Here is a 20,892-nt window from a genome sequence, read left to right as displayed (position 1 = left end):
CCGGCAGAACTTCGACCACATTCCGAGGGAGGTGGGGGACATTGAGTCCGAATGGGCCATGTTCCGTGCCTCTATTGTTGAGGCAGCTGACCGGAGCTGTGGCCGTAAGGTGGTCGGTGCCTGTCGTGGCGGCAATCCCCGAACCCGCTGGTGGACACCGGCGGTGAGGGATGCCGTCAAGCTGAAGAAGGAGTCCTACAGGACCCTTTTGTCCTGTGGGACCCCGGAGGCAGCTGATAGGTACCGGCAGGCCAAGCGGAATGCGGCTTTGGTGGTTGCTGAGGCAAAAACTCGGGCGTGGGAGGAGTTTGGGGAGGCCATGGAGAATGACTTTCGGACGGCTTCGAGGAGATTCTGGTCCACCATCCGGCGTCTCAGGAAGGGGAAGCAGTGCAGTGTCAACACTGTATATGGTGGGGATGGTGCGCTGCTGACCTCGACTCGGGACGTTGTGGGTCGGTGGGGGGAATACTTTGAAGACCTCCTCAATCCCATTAACATGCCTTCCAATGAGGAAGCAGAGCCTGGGGACTCAGAGGTGGGCTCCCCCATCTCTGGGACTGAGGTCACCGAGGTGGTCAAAAAACTCCTTGGTGGCAGGGCCCCAGGGGTGGATGAGATACGCCCGGAGTTCCTCAAGGCTCTGGATGTTGTAGGACTGTCTTGGCTGACACGCCTCTGCAACATCGCATGGACATCAGGGACAGTGCCTCTGGATTGGCAGACCGGGGTGGTGGTCCCCCTCTTTAAGAAGGGGGATCGGAGGGTGTGTTCCAACTACAGAGGGATCACACTCCTCAGCCTCCCTGGAAAAGTCTATTCAGGGGTCCTGGAGAGGAGGGTCCATCGGATAGTCGAGCCTCGGATTCAGGAGGAACAGTGTAGTTTTCGTCCTGGTCGCGGAACAGTGGACCAGCTCTATACCCTTAGCAGGGTCCTGGAGGGTGCATGGGAGTTTGCCCAACCAGTCTACATGTGTTTTGTGGACTTAGAAAAGGCATTCGACCGTGTCCCTCGGGGAATCCTGTGGGGGGTACTCCGAGAGTATGGGGTACCGGCCCCCCTGATAAGGGCTGTTCAGTCCCTGTACGATCGATGCCAGAGCTTGGTCCGCATTGCCGGCAGTAAGTCGAACCCGTTTCCAGTGAGATTTGGACTCCGCCAGGGCTGCCCTTTGTCACCGATTCTGTTCATAACTTTTATGGACAGAATTTCTAGGCGCAGCCAGGGTGTTGAGGGGGTCCGGTTTGGTGGGCTCAGGATTGGGTCACTGCTTTTTGCAGATGGTGTTGTCCTGTTTGCTTCATCAGGCCGTGATCTTCAGCTCTCTCTGGATCGGTTCGCAGCCGAGTGTGAAGCGGCTGGGATGAGTATCTCGGGGTCTTGTTCACGAGTGAGGGAAGAATGGAGCGTGAGATCGACAGGCGGATCGGTGCGGCATCCACAGTAATGCGGGCGTTGCATCGGTCAGTCGTGGTGAAAAAGGAGCTGAGCCGCAAGGCGAAGCTCTCAATTTACCAGTCGATCTATGTTCCTACCCTCACCTATGGTCATGAGCTATGGGTAGTGACCGAAAGAACGAGATCGCGAATACAAGCGGCTGAAATGAGTTTCCTCCGCAGGGTGTCTGGGCTTTCCCTTAAAGATAGGGTGAGAAGCTCAGTCATCCGGGAGGGGCTCAGAGTAGAGCCGCTGCTCCTCCGCATCGAGAGGAGTCAGATGAGGTGGCTCGGGCATCTGATCAGGATGCCTCCTGGACGCCTCCCTGGTGAGGTGTTCCGGGCACGTCCAACCGGGAGGAGGCCCCGGGGAAGACCCAGGACACGCTGGAGGGACTATGTCTCTCGACTGGCCTGGGAACGCCTTGGGATTCACCCGGAAGAGCTAGAAGAAGTGGCCGGGGAGAGGGAAGTCTGGGCATCTCTGCTCAAGCTGCTGCCCCCGCGACCCGACCTCGGATAAGCGGGAGACAATGGATGGATGGATGGATGAAGTAAAAACGTGAGGTTTGAATACACAATGGGCGGTCGGAAAATCAAGAGTCCACCTTATGAGAAGGATTTAGGAGTCACAGTGGACTCTAAGCTATCGACATCCAGACAGTGTTCAGAAGTCATTAAGAAGGATAACAGAATGTCAGGTCATATAGCGCCTTTCTGTGTGGAGTACAAGTCACAGGAGGTTCTGCTCAACCTTTATAACACACTGGTGAGGCCTCATCTGGAGTTCTGTGTGCAGTTTGTGTCTCCAGGCTACAAAAAGGACATAGCAGCACTAGAGAAGGTCCACAGAAGAGCGACTAGGCTGATTCCAGGGCTACAGGGGTTGAGTTATGAGGAAAGATTTAAAGAGCTGAGCCTTTACAGTTTAAGCAAAAGAAGATTAAGAGGTGATATGACTGAAGTGTTAAAAATTATGAAGGGAATTACTCCAGTGGATCGAGACTGTTATTTTAAAAGGAGTTCATCAAGAACACGGGGACACAGCTGGAAACTTGTGAAGGGTAAATTTCGCACAAACATTAGGAAGTTTTTCTTTAGACAAAGAACGATAGAAACTTGGAATAAGCTACCAAGTAGTGTGGTAGAGAGTAAGACGTTAGGGTCTTTCAAAACTCGACTTGATGTTTTCTTGGAAGAAATAAGTGGACAGGACTGGCGAGCTTTGTTGGGCTGAATGGCCTGTTCTCGTCTAGAGTGTTCTAATGTAAAATACCCCTGAATCCACCAGCTACAACTGCTTTCTTCCCGTTATGTCAAAATGACACGTTTGCAAAAAAATACGGTGGAAATGGCATCAACATCAAAGCGAATGTGTAAAGCAAGACGACGGTGGACGACATTCTGCATATCATCACTGCATTGGACTCGGGACTTGTCGGACTCCGATATTGATCCAAGTGATCGAAAATGAAGGTGTGAGGTACCAGCATCATTGTGGTGCTGAACAGGGTCGTGCAGCTGATGTGCCAAGGCAATGTTCCACCACTTACAATGACAGGGGGTACAAACCCGACTGCGATGCACTGTAACCGCCGCTGCCACCCCCCAGCCAAACTGGCGCAACAGTAGACGTTTTATGTTGATCTCTGTGTGAAACCGTTGCTTTGTGTGCTTTTTGATAAAAAATATGCAGCCCCCAAAGAGTTGAGAAAGGGGCCTGAAGGGGATGTTCCAGCGTTTGGGGGGGGATTACTCACCTCAGCCTCCATGGGAAGACCTACAGTGCATCCGGTAAGTATTCACAGCACATCACTTTGTCCACATTTTGTTATGTTACAGCCTTATTCCAAAATGGATTAAATTAATTTTTTCCTCAGAATTCTACACACAACATCCCATAATGACAACGTGAAAAAAGTTTACTTGAGGTTTTTGCAAATGTATTAAAAATAAAAAAAACTGAGAAATCCCATATCCATAAGTATTCCCAGCCTTTGCTCAATACTTTGTCGATGCACCTTTGGCAGCAATTCCAGCCTCAAGTCTTGTTGAATATGATGCCACAAGCTTGGCACACCTATCCTTGGCCAGTTTGGCCCATTCCTCTTTGCAGCACCTCTCAAGCTCCATCAGGTTGGATGGGAAGCGTCGGTGCACAGCCATTTTAAGATCTCTCCAGAGATGTTCAATCAGATTCAAGTCTGGGCTCTGGCTGGGCCACTCAGGGACATTCACAGAGTTGTCCTGAAGCCACTCCTTTGATATTTTGGTTGTGTGGTTAGGGTCGTTGTCCTGCTGAAAGATGAACCGTCGTCCCAGTCTGAGGTCAAGAGCGCTCTGGAGCAGGTTTTCATCCAGGATGTCTCTGTACATTGCTGCAGTCATCTTTCCCTTTATCCTGACTAGTCTCCCAGTCCCTGCCGCTGAAAAACATCCCCACAGCATGATGCTGCCACCGCCATGCTTCACTGTAGGGATGGTGCCAGGTTTCCTCCAAACGTGACGCCTGGCATTCACACCAAAGAGTTCAATCTTTGTCTCATCAGACCAGAGAATTTTCTTTCTCATGGTCTGAGAGTCCTTCAGGTGCCTTCTGGCAAACTCCAGGCGGGCTGCCATGTGCCTTTTACTAAGGAGTGGCTTCCGTCTGGCCACTCTACCATACAGGCCTGATTGGTGGATTGCTGCAGAAATGGTTGTCCTTCTGGAAGGTTCTCCTCTCTCCACAGAGGACCTCTGGAGCTCTGACAGAGTGACCATCGGGTTCTTGGTCACCTCCCTGACTAAGGCCCTTCTCCCCCGATCGCTCAGTTTAGATGGCCGGTCAGCTCTAGGAAGAGTCCTGGTGGTTTCGAAATTCTTCCACTTATGGATGATGGAGGCCACTGTGCTCATTGGGACCTTCAAAGCAGCAGAAATTTTTCTGTAACCTTCCCCAGATTTGTACCTCGAGACAATCCTGTCTCACAGGTCTACAGACAATTCCTTTGACTTCATGCTTGGTTTGTGCTCTGACATGAACTGTCAACTGTGGGACCTTCTATAGACAGGTGTGTGCCTTTCCAAATCAGGTCCAGTCAACTGAATTTACCACAGGTGGACTCCAGTGAAGCTGCAGAAACATCTCAAGGATGATCAGGGGAAACAGGAGGCACCTGAGCTCAATTTTGAGCTTCATGGCAAAGGCTGTGAATACTTATGTACATGTGCTTTCTCAGTTTATTAATTTTTAATAAATGTGCAAAAATCTCAAGTAAACATTTTTCACGTTGTCATTATGGGGTGTTGTGTGTAGAATTCTGAGGAAAAAAATGAATTTAATCCATTTTGGAATAAGGCTGTGACATAACAAAATGTTGAAAAAGTGATGTGCTGGGAATACTTTCCAGATGTACTGTATGCTAAGGTTCTGGAAAGGAGGATCTGTTGGGTCGAGCAGGAGGAACAATGCGGATTTCATCCCCTGACCAGCTTTGTTACCATCCCAAGAATTCTGGAGGCCTCATGGGAGTTTGGCCATCCAGTTTACATGTTGTGTTGTGGATTTGTCCTGGTTGTGCTTCAGGAGTACGGGGGGTGCCGGGTCAGCTGTTTAGGTGGGCTATTCGGTCCTTGTACCACCACAGCAAACAACAACAATTATTTCTAGAGCACATTTTCATACACATGATGAAGTGCTGTACCGGATGAAGAAAGCAAAAATATAAAAAGAAGATTAGGCAAAGCTAAGTAACAAAGAGAAGAGTGAGGTTCGATGGCCAAAAGGACAAAAAAAAAACAAGAAAAGACTCCAAAGAAAACAAAAACAAAATCAGCAGGGGCTCCAAGGCCACGAGACCACCCAATAACAACATTCATTTCTAGAGCACGTTTTTATACAAATGATGTACAATGCAAAAGCTTGGTTCGCATTGTCAGTAGTAAGTTGGATGCGTTCCCAGTGAGTGTGGAATTCTGTCATTGTCACCGATTCTGTTAATTATTTTTATGGACTTGAATTTGTAGGGGCAGCCAAGGAGTGACCATGTCCAGCGTGGTGGTATCTGTGGGTTTTGTGGATGATGTTGTCCTGCTGGCTTCATGGCGCTGTGACTGCAAGTGTGAAGTGGCCGAGATGAGGATCGGCACCTCCAGTTCCAGGGGAAAGGGCTGGAGTGCCCTGTCCAGAGTGTGGATGAGGTGCTACCTCAAGTGGAGGACTTTAAGTATCTCAGTGAGGGAAGAAGGGAACAGAAGATTAGACGGTCAGGTTGGAGCAGACACTGCACTGGTCAGCCGTGTTGGAGAGGGAGCTGAGCCAAAAGGTGACACTCTTGATGTACGAGTTGTCCCACATTCCTTACCCTCACCTGTTGTTACGAGCTGACAGAACAAGATTAGAGAAATGAGTTTCCTTCCTAAGGCGTCTGGGTGTGGTGGAGCTCAGAGTAGAGACGCTGCTGCTCCGCCACAACAGGAACCAGCTGGGGTGGTTTAGACATCTGACTGGGGTGCCTTCCAGGGTTGGTGGTGTTGCAGGCGTGTCCAACTGGGTGGAGACCCCAGGACATTTTTGAGATCTCCAGTATCTCCTTTCATCGTTTAGACTGCTGACCCTGCAACCCCAACCCCAACCCAAATAAGCGACAGAAGATGAATTAGCCAGCTATGTCATCATGAGCCCCACACACTCGGGTGTTTTTCATACCCGAATCTCCATTTCAAGGAGTGATGCCTACTGTAAGAGTTGAATTTGAACCCTGGTCCAATGTGCACCTGGCACGTGTTGGAGTCCTTCTGAGTTTATACTTTAAAGCTGATGCTGTTATTTTATTATTTAATATGCTAAACATACTTCTTGTTATTTTATATAACCCCTTAAGAGAAAATGTTATATTTATGGCATAACCATTCTTCTATAGTACTGTGTCCTGTTTTTTGTACCCATCTAGATCATAAAAAAATTAGACCATTGTTCTTATTAAACCACGAGAGATAGGATAAACGTGGAGAAACTCGCACGTCTCCAAAAACAAAAATACAGTGGAACCTCTAGATACGAGTTTAATTCGTTCCAGAACTGAGCTTGTATAGCGAATTTCTCGTATCTAGAACAAACTTCCCCATTGAAAATAATGGAAATCCAGTTAATCCGTTCTGCACCCCAAATATATTAACATAAAAATCAATTTTCCTAACAAATAACACTGATAAATTATATATACTGTAGTCTACCTTTAATAAATAACACTGGTAAATAATATAACTGATTATTAAAAGAATCAAAACAGGTGTCCAAAGTGCAGTAGAGCATTCAATAAATCTTTAAATAAATAATCCTTAAAACAGTTGTGAAGTGGAGGTTTAAAATACACAAGAATAACAATCCTTTAACACGAGGTTAAAACGTCAAAAGGATGCAGTCTTTAAAAAACAGATGACAATCGCCGGTGCTTCTTCTCTGTTAGCGTCTCACCTGCGGGCTCTGCAACAGGAGAGACACTCTTAATGCAGCTGACCTTCTCTACACCGTCCTGCTTCAGCTGTTTGGCTCGCCTGTTCAGCTACACGCGAGCCTGCCCCCCCCCCCCCCCCCCTCTCTCTCTCTCTCTCTCTCTCTCTCTCCTCTCTTTTCTTTTACTTCTTCTCCCCCTTAACCGGCTCGCACTTCTCTATATATGCAGGGAGGACATGGCAGCTGCAGCCCATCAGCCACAGGAACAATCATGGATGTGGGCAGTTTCCCACCTGTGCACTTAAGTGAGAAACGCAGACACCGCAGATCACGGCTCGCAACTGCTACCACGCCCCCTTGCTAAGCCGCGAGCTATACCCACAGCCTGGCTCGTGGCTTGTTACGCGAGCCAATGCTCGTATTTAGATCTGAATTTTTCGCTCATACTTTCCTCGTATTTTGAATTTCTCGTATACAGAGGTGATCGTATCTCGAGGTTCCACTGTAATACATTTAAAAAGTCACTGTGGTGGGATACCAAATCTGTAAATTTTGTACTTTCGTTATATTTTGCTCAAACCAACAACAGATGAACAAAATTCAGGACACATCAAAGCGTTTCCTCTTCCTGATTGTACCTCACTTTTAAAACAGCTGTTCAAACAAAGAAAGGAAGACATGCTGGAGCCCAAGGCTATCGATTAGTTTATAACCTGGGCATCTGGGACAACAAGTAGCTAAATTATTTTACAGCCTGGCAAAGGAAGACATGGCGATACCTCAGGCAACATCAAAAAAAACTTGTATTGTTTGGGAAAACGGACAGCGAATTCCTTCATGATATTCACAGCCAGCCAATCGGAATACCTAACAATGACATCTTGGGAAACCCCCTGGTAGAACTGTATAATACATATTCCTCGTCTGAAGAGCGACATGGGAAGGAGGGAGGAAGAAGAAGGGACGAAGATGTCAGGAGAAGGGAACAGAGCAACGGCAACGTGCGGCCGTTTCCATCTGATTGTCAGAAAAGCATCATGGACAAATACGAGTGCTCGATCACTAGCCACCGGCGACATTCATCCTTGTCCGCTTTACTTTTTCGTAAGTTTATGGTATATCCAGACTTTTACTATCAGTCCCATTTTCTATTATTCTTTGTTCTACTGGTATTATTATTCCTGTTATAAATACCACGCTGCTTTTAACTTTCTATACTTTGTCTTAATGTCTGTAGAGTGACAGAAGCAATAAAGTAGATTTCTTTGAGCACCTGGTACAGCCGGAGGTTTGCTATACGCTCCATGCTGTGAGGTTTATTAAGGCTGAAGGTGTGAGCTCCACCCAAAAGTGGGGAACAGGACGTCAAGTAAGGCACTCTAGGCTGATAAATGGCCGATAGTCAGGGATGCTGAGCCTTTGTATGTTTAAATGTATTCTTGTAGACTAAAGTAATATTTAGGTCTGAGATACAGTGGGTATAGGAAAGAACCCCCACCCCATTCGAAATATTCCTATTTTTTTGGGGGGGCTTAAATGAAAACATACACAAAAATATTTCTTCCCAGCTTTACTTACTCAATGCAACCTCTAACATCCAAGTGAAAGATATCAGAGCTACAGTTCAGAAGAATTATAAAAATCAAAAGCAAGAAATACTGAGATGAATAAAGGATCAGCCCCCCAATGTCAGTGTCATTTTGTTGACCCCCCTTTTTGCTTTAATGACAGCCTTGAGTCTGTTGAGATTCTTCTCTATCAGCTTTGCACATCTAGATATTTGCCCCCCACTCTTCTTCACAGAACTGTTCAAGTTCGGTCAGACTGGATGGTGAGCCTTGGTGGTCTGCTATCTTCAGATCTTTCCACAGATTTTCACTGTGATTGAGGTCTGGGCTCTGACTGGCCACACCAGGACATTCACTTTGTTCTCCTTCAGCCACTGTGTGCTCAATTTTGCTGTGTGCTTCGGGTTGTTGTCGTGTTGAAAGGTGAACTTCAACTTTCTAACATAGGCTACCAGGTTTTCCTGAAGAATTTGACATTATTTTGCCCCCTCCATTTTTCCTTCTACCCTAAGAAGAGCACCAGGCCCCCCACAACAAGATGCTGCCCCCTCCATGCTTTACTGTAGGTATGGTGTGTTGTGGATGGTGAGCTGCATTGGTGGACCGTTTGGTATCGAGGCCAAATAGTTTGATTTTGGTCTCATCTGACCATAAGACCTTTTTCCACTTGGCATCAGAATCTTCAAGGTGCATTCTGGGAAAGCTCAGATGAGCCTTAATGTGGCCTTTCTTGAGAAGTGCGACCCTCCTGAACAAGCCACAATGGTAGAGCGCTTGTGAAATTGTTGTCACCTGCACACCATTAATGACCGCTCTTTGAAGGAGTTACAGGATTTGATGGCAAAGTGGCCATTGGCCTCTCGGTGGCCTCTCTTATCAGTTTCCTCCTTGTTCTACCATCCAGTTTGGATGGTCCTAGTAGTACCAAACACTTCTTTACGATGGACTTTACTGAGCTCCTTGGGATTGATAAAGCCTTTGAGATTTTTTTGGTCTCCATCTCCTGCCTTATGTCTGTCCACAACTCTGTCCCTGAGATCTTCTTAATGTGGCCTGCCACCCTTAGTCAGTTGTTTGCTGTCAGTGGCACTGCCAAGGAAGGGAATGAATGGACCAGGAACAGCTTCACTAATCACACTCATTACAACTGATCAGAGGTGGAAGGACGCCAGTAACTGCAATGGAAATGGTGGGCACTGACACACCTGATGGAGTTTAGGAGATGGGGGTCCTTTATTCATCTCAAGATGTCTTGTTTTTGATTTTTTATCATTTTTCTGAACTGTAGTTATGATGGCTTTGAATTGGATTTTATAGATTGCATTGAGTAGATAGATAGATACTTTATTAATCCCAAGGGGAAATTCCCATACTCCAGCAGAAGCATACTGATAATAACAATATTAAATTAAAGATTGATAACAATGCAGGTATACAGACAATAACCTTGTATAATGTTAACGTTTACCCCCCCAGGTGGAATTGAAGAGTTGCATAGTGTGGGTGATGAACGATCTCCTCAGTCTGTCAGTGGAGCAGGACGGTGACAGCAGTCTGTCGCTGAAGCTGCTCCTTTGTCTGGAGATGATCCTGTTCAGTGGATGCAGTGGATTCTCCATGATTGACAGGAGTCTGCTCAGCGCCCGTCGCTCTGCCACAGATGTCAAACTGTCCAGCTCCATGCCAACCATAGAGCCTGCCTTCCTCACCAGTTTGTCCAGGCATGAGGCATCCTTCTTCTTTATGCTGTCTCCCCAGCACACCACCATGTAGAAGAGGGCGCTCTCCACAACTGTCTGATAGAACATCTGCAGCATCTTATTGCAGATGTTGAAGGACGCCAGTCTTCTAAGGAAGTATAGTCGGCTCTGTCCTCTCTTGCACAGAGCATCAGTATTGGCAGTCCAGTCTAATTTATCATCCAGCTGCACTCCCAGATATTTCTAGGTCTGCACCATCTGCACACAGTCACCTCTGATGATCACGGGGTCCATGAGAGTGCTGGTCCTCCTAAAATCCACCACCAGCTCCTTGGTTTTGCTGGTGTTCAGTTGTAGGTGGTTTGAGTCACACCATTTAACAAAGTCCTTGATTAGGTCCCTATACTCCTCCTCCTGCCCACTCCTGATGTAGCCCACGATAGCAGTGTCGTCAGCGAACTTTTACATGTGGCAGGACTCCGAGTTGTGTTGGAAGTCCGATGTATATAGGCTGAACAGGACCGGAGAAAGTACAGCTGGGAAGAAATATTGGTTTGTGTGTTTTCATTTAAGGCTGTAAAGCAAAAAAATGGGAATGTTTTGAAGGGGGGGATCCTTTTCTATGCCCACTGTATCTTTAAAACGTGGTATGTTGTTTGTGCCGATTATAAGTAACTGTCTTGAAGTGCTGAGAGAGTGACAGGCCGTGTTATTCCTAAGGCACTTGTGTGGTTTGCAGTGCCCGAGGTTAACCAGCTGTGTGTGTCACTCGTAGGGCACTGTTGAGTTTCTCTGTGTGTGTTAATCTTAAGGTGTGGCCGTGGACCGATCTGGTAACGAATCTGATGAGTACTCGTACCCCTAGGTGAAAGGTAAGTAGAGGGAAAGACCACGATAACACAGTCACGTACATCCTAACCTAACAGGACTATCAATCAAATTGGGGTCATTTAAGGTGTCGACGTTTATCGTGTCCCGTTAAGCAAATGAGTGTAACCAATCATGTTCAAAGTTTTCTGATGATTAGGAATTCATTACATAAACGGATTGTATGAATGGAGCACAGAGGACGCTTTTTTTTTTTCTTTGCAGTAAACACTAATATGACAAGTCTTAGATAAAGAATAACGACTGACGCTTTCTCCTGCCTGTGTTTTATTGCTTAAATCGGGGCGCTCCAGTGGGGGGGGTCTGTTTACAGGTTGTTCTTTTTATTTTTTTGTTCATGTTCCACTACTGTACAGAGCATCCAGAAAGTATTCCCAGCGCTTCATCACTTTCTCCACATTTTGTTATGTTACAGCCTTATTCCAAAATGGATTCAATTCATTTTTTTCCTCCGAATTCTACACACAACACCCCATAATGACATAACAAAATGTGGACAAAGTGATGAAGCACTGGGAATACTTTCTGGATGCACTGTACATCTGGAGATCCCCGTTCTTTCTGTTTCCAGTTCTCTTCTGGTGACCCAGGATGCGGCCCTCTGTCTGAATGCTTCTTCCGATCTTTTGTCTTGACAGAGAGGACAGGTGTTTGTCTTCACTGGAATGCTGGAGGCCGTGGCTGACATCCACCAGCTCTTTTTTGTCCTCGGGCACGAGATGGCACACGCTCTCATGGGACACGGTGTAAGTAGACTCTTGTGTTGGCTTTAGCTGTCTTGTAGGGTCTCGCTATGGGACAGCCACGTCATCGGGGCAGATATGGAGGGTCAGCTCTGTGTGTGTTTAATGTTGTGGGTGGTGTGGTGGCACAATGGCTAGCGTTACTGGACCCAGCGTCCTATACTGGAATCGCACACCCGTTTGTGTTAGCAAAGCCTCTCCCTCTCACATTCAGGACCGTCTTCACCAATGGGCACTGGCCGGGGGCCCATATGCCCATGTATGTTTTGCCCGTTAGGCCTCTAGTACTGTTAAGACGGCCCTGCACACATTTCTGTAAATCCTGTGCTCTGTGGTGCACAGCAGGGCCTCTCCAGGATCATTGCTCTCATCTTGTGGGTGCTCCTCTGATACGTTCTGGCGATGCCAAAATAGATTAAGAGGCTTGAAGGACGTGTGTGTCTGTCCGGCACTGTGCAAAAAGTCTTGTGAGAAAATTCTTTAAAGTGGGAATGCTTCTAAAATAACTCCATGAAGAGTTTTTATTCGTCCATAAACTTCCTAGAAAGTTCTGTTAACAGGAAAGAAAAAAACTCCTGGTGTCCCCGCCCTTCACCCATTGGTCAACTCTCATGCTGTTTCTGGAAGTCCCTACATGGCCTCTTGTCCTCTGTTCCACTGCACACTTTGGTTGTCTGACGTCTAATCCTAAACTGGGGCTCACTGTCATGATGAGGATGAAGTTTGGACCAATCAGACGCCTCCCTGGTAGAGAAGTATGGGATGGGGGGCATCAGTTTTGATCAAATCACCACCTCGGGAACATCCACTCTGCTTCACTGTTTGCCTGCAGACGTTCATCCGTGTCCCAAACAGCTCTGCAGGTCTTCACTTTGGGAGTTGGGGCAGACTGGGATGGGGTATTTGGGAGGTTTGATGTTCTTCCCAAATCCTTAAAGGCTCTGGTTGTTGGGCTGTCGTGGGGGACACGCATCTTCAGCATTGTGTGGAAGTTGGGAACGGTCCCTCTGGATTGGCAAACTGGGGGTGGTGGTGGTGATCGCCATCTTTAAGAAAGGGGCCTGAAGGGTCTGTTCCAGTGTTTGGAGGGATTGCTCTCTTCAGCCTCCCCACAAAGGCCTATGCTAAGGTTCTGGAAAGGAGGATCTGGCTGTTGGGTCGAGCAGGAGGAACAATGCGGATTTCATCCCCTGCATGGAACGCTGGACCAGCTTTTTACCCGCTCAAGAATTTGGAGGGTTCATGGCAGTGTGGCCATCCAGTCTACAGGTTGTGTTGTGGATTTGTAAAAGGCACCGCACCACCACCACCTACCTTAGGGTGTCCTAGTTGTGCTTCAGGAGTATGGGGTACCAGGCCAGCTGTTTAGGTGGGCTATTTGGTCCTTGTACCACCAGAGCAAAAGCTTGACAGCAGACAAACTCTCTTCACTTGGTTCTAAAAATGTCACATTTGTACTCCAGAGTACCTACTGCCATTTTTCTGCACCCCAATTCTTTCATTTTTGTGAATCGTTTGGCTTTATCCATCCCCTCCTCAGAACAATGCCATTTTTTGATTGCATGAAGACCACTCTGATAAGACTTCTCTAGACTATAGGTGGGTGTCCCAGGGTCTCAATGGTTTCTGCCAGTTCGGTGCTGATGGCTGTGCTGACTATCTTGATGGTTTAGCCGTTTGCTGTGGCCGCCCGCTGCATTTCCAGTGTTCAGCCCTGCTTGTTTGGCTGTGCCCCTGCAGAAGAGCTGGGGTGGCACATATGGGACCAGCTGCCTGCTTGAGATGGACCTCAATGATGCAGGATGGGCGCCTTGAATCTTGTCACTGTGCCATGACGTTCATCTCCGTATCCGCCACAGATTTAGGTCTGACTCCCCCCGCCAACCACACAGCTGTTTCTCTTTCAGTTCCTCCAACAGATGATGTCACTGACATGGTCTCATGATGTCATCATACAGCTCAGTGCCTGATGGAGGTCCTCATGATCACATCGCCCAATACACGATGTTGTTGATCATCTGCACCTCCATCAAGCACTGAGCTCACGCATTTGAAACGGAGTTAAAAAGTTTGATTGCTGTGTTCAAGTTCAAAGTTTATTGTCATGCGCACTGTAAGGAAACACGTGTCCCTGTACAATGAAATTCTTTGCTGTTCGCACCAAATGACAAAACCAACGTATAAAGATAAACAGAAATAATAAGCAACAGATAGATAACAAGTAACAGAGGCAACATAAAATATAAAAACAGAACAGAAATATACAGGTGCTGGTCATAAAATCAGAATATCAGGACAAAGTTGATTTATTTCAGTAATTCCATTCAAAAAGTGAAACTTGTATATTAGATTCATTCATTACACACAGACTGATGTATTTCAAATGTTTATTTCTTTTAATGTTGATGATTATAACTGACAACTAATGAAAGTCCCAAATTCAGTATCTCGGAAAATTAGAATATCAATTAAGACCAATGCAAGAAAAGGATTTTTAGAAATGTTGGCCAACTGAAAGGTATGAACATGAAAAGTCTGAGCATGTACAGCACTTAATATTTAGTTGGGGCTCCTTTGGTCTGGATTACTGCAGCAATGCGGCGTGGCATGGAGTCGATCAGTCTGTGGCACTGCTCAGGTGTTATGAGAGCCCATGTTGCTCTGATAGTGGCCTTCAGCTCTTCTGAATTGTTGGGTCTGGCGTATTGCATCTTCCTCTTCACAATACCACATAGATTTTCTATGGGGTTAAGGTCAGGCGAGTTTGCTGGCCAATCAAGAACAGGGATACCATGGTCCTTAAACCACGTACTGGTAGCTTTGGCACTGTGTGCAGGTGCCAGGTCCTGTTGGAAAATGAAATCTGCATCTCCATAAAGTTCGTCAGCAGCAGGAAGCATGAAGTGCTCTAAAACTTCCTGGTAGACGGCTGCGTTGACCTTGGACCTCAGAAAACACAATGGACCAACACCAGCAGATGACATGGCACCCCAAACCATCACTGACTGTGGAAACTTCACACTGGACCTCACGCAATGTGGATTCTGTGCCTCTCCTCTCTTGCTCCAGACTCTGGGACCTTGATTTCCAAAGGAAATGCAAAATTTACTTTCATCAGAGAACATAACTTTGGACCACTCAGCAGCAGTCCAAAGGCGAGACGCTTCTGACGCTGTCTCTTGTTCAAGAGTGGCTTGACACAAGGAATGCGACAGCTGAAACCCATGTCTTGCATACGTCTGTGTGTGGTGGTTCTTGAAGCACTGACTCCAGCTGCAGTCCACTCTTTGTGAATCTCCACCACATTTTTGTTTCACAATCCTCTCCAGGGTGCGGTTATCCCTATTGCTTGTCCACTTTTTTCTACCACATCTTGTCCTTCCCTTCGCCTCTCTATTAATGTGCTTGGACACAGAGCTCTGTGAACAGCCAGCCTCTTTAGCAATGACCTTTTGTGTCTTGCCCTCCTTGTGCAAGGTGTCAATGGTCGTCTTTTGGACAACTGTCAAGTCAGCAGTCTTCCCCATGATTGTGTAGCCTACAGAACTCGACTGAGAGACCATTTAAAGGCTTTTGAGTTAATTAGCTGATTAGAGTGTGGCACCAGGTGTCTTCAATATTGAACCTTTTCACAATATTCTAATTTTCCGAGATACTGAATTTGGGACTTTCATTAGTTGTCAGTTATAATCATCAACATTAAAAGAAATAAACATTTGAAATACATCAGTCTGTGTGTAATGAATGAATCTAATATACAAGTTTCACTTTTTGAATGGAATTACTGAAATAAATCAACTTTGTCCTGATATTCTAATTTTAAAGTGTAATGTGCAGGTAGGTGTGTGATGGACAAGTCCAATCCAGTTGTGTGAGGTCGATAGAATGAGGTGGCTCACGGTTATAAACTCCAGTCAGGCATTTAGGAGTCTAATGGCCTTGGGAAAGAAAGAGTTCTTCAGCCTGGACGTCCTGCATTTCATACTCTGTACCTCCTGCCTGAGGGTAGAAGTCTGAACAGTTGGTGTTGGGGGTCCCTGAGGATCGAGGCAGTTCTCCTGTGGACTCTACAGTTGTAGATGTTCTGCAGAGAGGACAGTGGGGTCCTGCTGATCTTCTCTGCAGGTGTTTGCAGTCCGCAGCAGTAGTGTTGCTGTACCACACGGTGATGCAGATGGTCAAGATGCTCTCAACGATGCAGCTGGTAAAGTTGCCGAGGATCTCGGTCAGCATACCAAACTTCCTCAGCCTCCTCAGAAAATCCAGCTAGCGCTGTTGAGCCCTCTTGACCAGCTGTGTGGTGTGAAGTGTCCAAGTGAGGTCCTCACTGATGTAGACGCCCAGGTTTTTAAGGCTGCTCACCCTGTCCACTTCTGTGTGAGGAAATTGTAAAATCTTACTGTGTGGCTTCACGTTTTGAACTCTAAAATCCAGATTTTTTTCCTACTGACACGTGTTGAAGAAATTGGAAATCCGTATTTTAAAGAAATGTTGTCCTCAGTATAATAACTAATTAACCTGAAGAACCAGGAGGGAAGAAGCTTGTTTATGTGTCTTTAACATCTCTCTCTGCATGGAGAGGGAGCCCCACCGTCACAGCAGTCTGTTAAGGGGGACGTCCCCAAGCAGAGGTGCCAAAGAATGGCGGTCCCAGAACAAAGACAGAGGCTCATATTTACTGATAACCGCATTTACATAATGGTGCTGAATTCATCCTGACATTGACTCTGATTGGTCCAAATGCTTACACACCACCTGACGTTTACTCTGATTGGTTCATTGACTTACACCTTTTGAATATTTACTGTGATTGGTTCACTAGCCCAAAGTAACATACCCAAATAAAAGACTCCTTCTAGTACATTCTTGTTGTTCTTAGTATCTCTTAAGTTCAGCTCTTACCTTTTATGCAAAACTTGTATATGTGACACCTGCCGAGTCTTTCTGGGTACATAAGAGAGCCTGGCATCAGCCGACCACCACCTGAAACACGCTGTCCTTTTACTTAACCCTTTCAGCTGTCTGTTTGTGCTGTTCTTTAAGGCAAACACTTTATATTTCTTTTTAATGTGCACTGCGTACCAAAATGCTTCATGCGCAATAACTATATTACCCCTTGATGTTCCCTTTATTTTCTCATACACTCTAAACCAGAAGACATAAGCATCTAAGGCCGTGTTCATACTTCATGTGATGTGTGGACACTACTGCTACGCAGGTGTTGTGCTGTTTAAACTTGCGCACGTACTTTACATAAATCTGGAAGATTCCAGCAGGTGGCAGTGCGAGATGATATCGCTGTGAGAAAACGTTCGGCTTTGCTTTGTCGTGACTTGCTTGAAACATCCATTAAATCCCAAGGACACCTCGCCACCATATCTCTGGAAAGGAAGTTTAATGACTTCATCCAGCAATCCAGGGCAGCATTGGCGCAAGACAGAAACAAAATACCTGGACGGGGCATCAGCTCAGCGCAGGCACATCGATCCCGGAGGATCCTCATAACGGCTTTCTGTCACAGGTAGAAAGTAGAGAGAGACTTTGATGTCACATTCTGACTTTGTCACACTGCGCCACCCCTAACCCCCCGACTCTTTGCTGAGACTGCAACTTAATTTCTGAGGATGTGCTCAGAGGACGCATCAAATGAACGCTGGGAACGCATGGCAGCCATGATGAGTGTGCGCATGTGTTCTGAGTGTGACGTATAAACTGGCACTAAGACCGACACGATGGTGAACTAAGTGCTGAAGACGTCTGCAGAGGTCTGTTTGTGTGATTTTTGCCCTGCTTTGCCACCTCAGAGAACTTCATGAACCACTGAAAGTGGCACCACAGCGCCCTCTGCTGGGAGGGACTCTCCCTGTTCCGGTATCCTACACATAGCCCTTTGGCTGCCAGTGCTGCCTTTGGGACGGCCATTTACTCCCATTTAACCCACTAGAAATTCATTATCCTGTTGAATGCCAGCAGTTCCCTAAAGTTTGGATGGATGACCTCACTCTGCCTTCATTCTTCACGTGTACCGCTGCCGCTCTGTTTCTCCCAGATAGAAAGCCTGAATCGACAGCCTGCACCCTGGAGAAGAGTCATTTATTTAGCTGACATCTTTATAAAAGGCAGCGTCTGAGATCAGGGTGTGCAGACAGGAGGCTGAATACTGCGTCGTGGTCACAGTTTGGACTGGCAGTCTTGAAGCACACCACCCAGCTGGCTAAATGTGATTATCAGCAGCTATAAAGAGTATTCACCTCCTGGTAATGTTTCACATTGTGTTTAATTTGGCATTAAGGGAAACAACTAAATCAATTACAAATAATAATAATAATGCATTTTATTTATATAGCGCCTTTCCCTTCCTCAAAGCACTTCAGAGTCTCAGAAAGAACAGCAGGTGTATATCTATTATATAGTGCCTTTCATATCTATCTATCTATCTATTATATAGTGCCTTTCATATCTATCTATCTATCTATCTATCTATCATATAGTGCCTTTCATATCTATCTATCTATCTATCTATCTATCTATCTATGTATCTATCTATCTATCTATCTATCATATAGTGCCTTTCATATCTATCTATCTTTCATATAGTGCCTTTCATATCTATCTATCTATCTATCTATCTATCTTTCATATAGTGCCTTTCATATCTATCTATCTATCTATCTATCTATTATATAGTGCCTTTCATATCTATCTATCTATCGATTTCTTAGTCGTCCTTCAGTACATTTCGTATATCACATCAGCCTTTTTTCTGGTCCATTCTTTATTTAGTTGACCATCTCAGTATTTTTCCTAAACCAGTTCTTATATTTCAGGATACGTTTTCTTGTTCACTTGACCTTTATTAACTCTTTATGCTGTTTCTTTAAGATGAATGCTGTGTTACCCTAAAAATTTTTCTTCCATGATTGTTACCCACATCTGATGTGAATTTCATGTCAATGGCCCCCCATTACAAATATCTTTACTGAGACAAACGTTGGCGCATTCAATGCTGATTTTCCCCGCTGTGTATCCCATCCTGTCGGACTCAGAGAGCAGTGGAGGCGAAGCAGGATGAGTTTTAATATCTTGTCACGCTTGGGTCACAAAGTTGCGCAGATTCATTCAAGAAAGAGAAACTTGATTCGAGTGCAGCATAATAAAGAATAAAGCGGTGGATGTCTGGGTGAAGAGAGACAAGGTGGTGAGACGCTAGGACAGAAGTGAGATTCAGATCACACTGCACGGCAGCAGGCTGGCCGCTTGTCCATAAAGCTGCCTTTGTTCCCATTGCATCACGGTTTAAGAGGGGGTTTCAGAGGTCCACCATGTTCACAATATAAATATAAACCACACAATACCTGACCCCCTAAGTATTCAGCCCCTTTAATCTGACACATCACTCGTGCTGTCCCTTCATTAGTTCAATGGCGGTCACCTGTCTGGGGTTTCAGTTGATTCTGTCTGGAAGGTACAACTGGTGGCGAGTTCTTTTGGTGGTCTGACCTCCACCATGAAGGCAAAAGAACACAACATGCAAAATATCCGAAGTGACTGAACATCCAGTTAAATCATTCATGAAGGATTGGAATGAAGTTTGAAGAAGATGAGGAAGCAGGGCCACCAAGAAACGACCTGCGAGAACTCTAAAGGAGTCACAAGCTACAGTGGCAGACGTTGGGGAGACTGGGCGGACAACAGCTGAGCCCGGGTGCTTCAAAAGTGTTATCTTGATGGGCGAGTGGAAAAGCACAAAACACACACAGCAGATCTCGGCAGATGGGCGGCTCTGAGGTCAGCTAGAATTCGGCTCAGGGTTCACTGTGAAGCGTGGAGGCGGCGGCAGCAGCAGCATCAGGCTGTGGTGTGACTGCCAATCCTAATGTGAGGTGGGAGACCCTCCGTGACAAGACCCTGAAGGTTGCTGTTTGTTGTTTCACCTTGCAGGGCACCCGGGGTTTCATCGGGAGGAGTCGCGGCACACGGCTTGATGCCAACTCCATCCTGTCCTGGGAACTGAGGACTACTAGAGGACTCTGTGAGCTGGTGACCCACGTCCTGCGTACAGAGGAGTCAGCATTACGCACATCCGAATCTGGTCCTTGTGGAGCCCGAGTACAATTTACAATACAATTTATTTTTGTATCGTACGTCAGAATCACACAAGGAGTGCCACGGTGGGCTTTAACAGGCCCTGCTTTTTGACAGCCCCCCAGCCTGGACTCTCTTAAGAAGACCAGAAAACCCTTGTGGGGGAAAAAATAAAGAAACCTCAGGAGAGGCCGCTCAAAGAGAGACCCCCTAGGTTGGGCATGCAGTGAGTGTCTAAAAAGGGGGCGTCAATACAACACAATACACAGAACACACGTCATCCTCGATACAATAGAAATATGATAAGTACAGAGCAGAATTGAACAGTAGGTGACATCCCATAATAGGATTTGGATTTGGAGTCTTGGAGACCTCGGCCATCAAGCGGACTCTCCCCCCTATTGGCCGTTCCACAGCTGAGTCAGCACTGGGCCAGTCAATCCGATGACAGGACCCCTCTACCTGACGATTCCTGTAATCCTCCATCAGAGATGAGTTTGCCTTAGGCAGGCAGGTGGGCAGTGGCACCAAGTGCCACATTTGAGTGGCGAGATGAGGCTGAGTAACAAATTCAAACCGTCATATTACTTCTGTTGTAGTGCTGATGACAGTCTGCACAGTTAATCAGCAGCTCTAGTCAGGGTGAGCTAAACTGAAATCATGAGTCTTAACAGCTGAGACCGGACAGGACAGCTGATGGGACGGTCCTTACAGGTGACACCGCAGTTGTGACCCGCTGGGCTGGAAGCTTTGAACAGCTGTTTAAAGCTGATCCTCCAGCTAGGATTGTTGGACCCTCCAACTGAGAGATGGCACAGGTGGTGCACCAGCTGAGGGTAAAGAAGGCTAGCAGGGGTCTGTGGTGTCCGGAGTCCAGGTAGGTGGCCAGGCTGCCCTCCTGGCACTGCAAGAACTCTCTGCTTTTGGAATGAGCAGCTGATACTCTCGAACCAATCAGTGTGCACGAATTAAAGCAAAGGAGAGTGGGGTTTAAACCCCCCAAGAGAGCTGGGAATGACGGACATCAAGTTA

General features: G+C 46.5%; 1 protein-coding gene across 1 annotated transcript in view; it reads left to right on the top strand.

Annotated features, from left to right (window-relative positions):
- oma1 (OMA1 zinc metallopeptidase) overlaps positions 1-20,892 on the top strand; it is a 99,094-nt gene that overhangs the window by 50,672 nt on the left and 27,530 nt on the right. The window contains exon 5 of the mRNA XM_051932734.1: positions 11,671-11,778. Coding sequence (XP_051788694.1) covers positions 11,671-11,778 — 108 coding nt within the window. The remainder of the gene's footprint in view (positions 1-11,670; positions 11,779-20,892) is intronic.

This window comes from Erpetoichthys calabaricus, chromosome 10 (genome assembly GCF_900747795.2).
Source record: "Erpetoichthys calabaricus chromosome 10, fErpCal1.3, whole genome shotgun sequence".
NCBI classification, from domain to species: Eukaryota; Metazoa; Chordata; class Cladistia; order Polypteriformes; family Polypteridae; genus Erpetoichthys; species Erpetoichthys calabaricus.
Note: the sequence above shows the minus strand (reverse complement) of the source record. Positions and strands in the feature narration are given on the sequence as shown.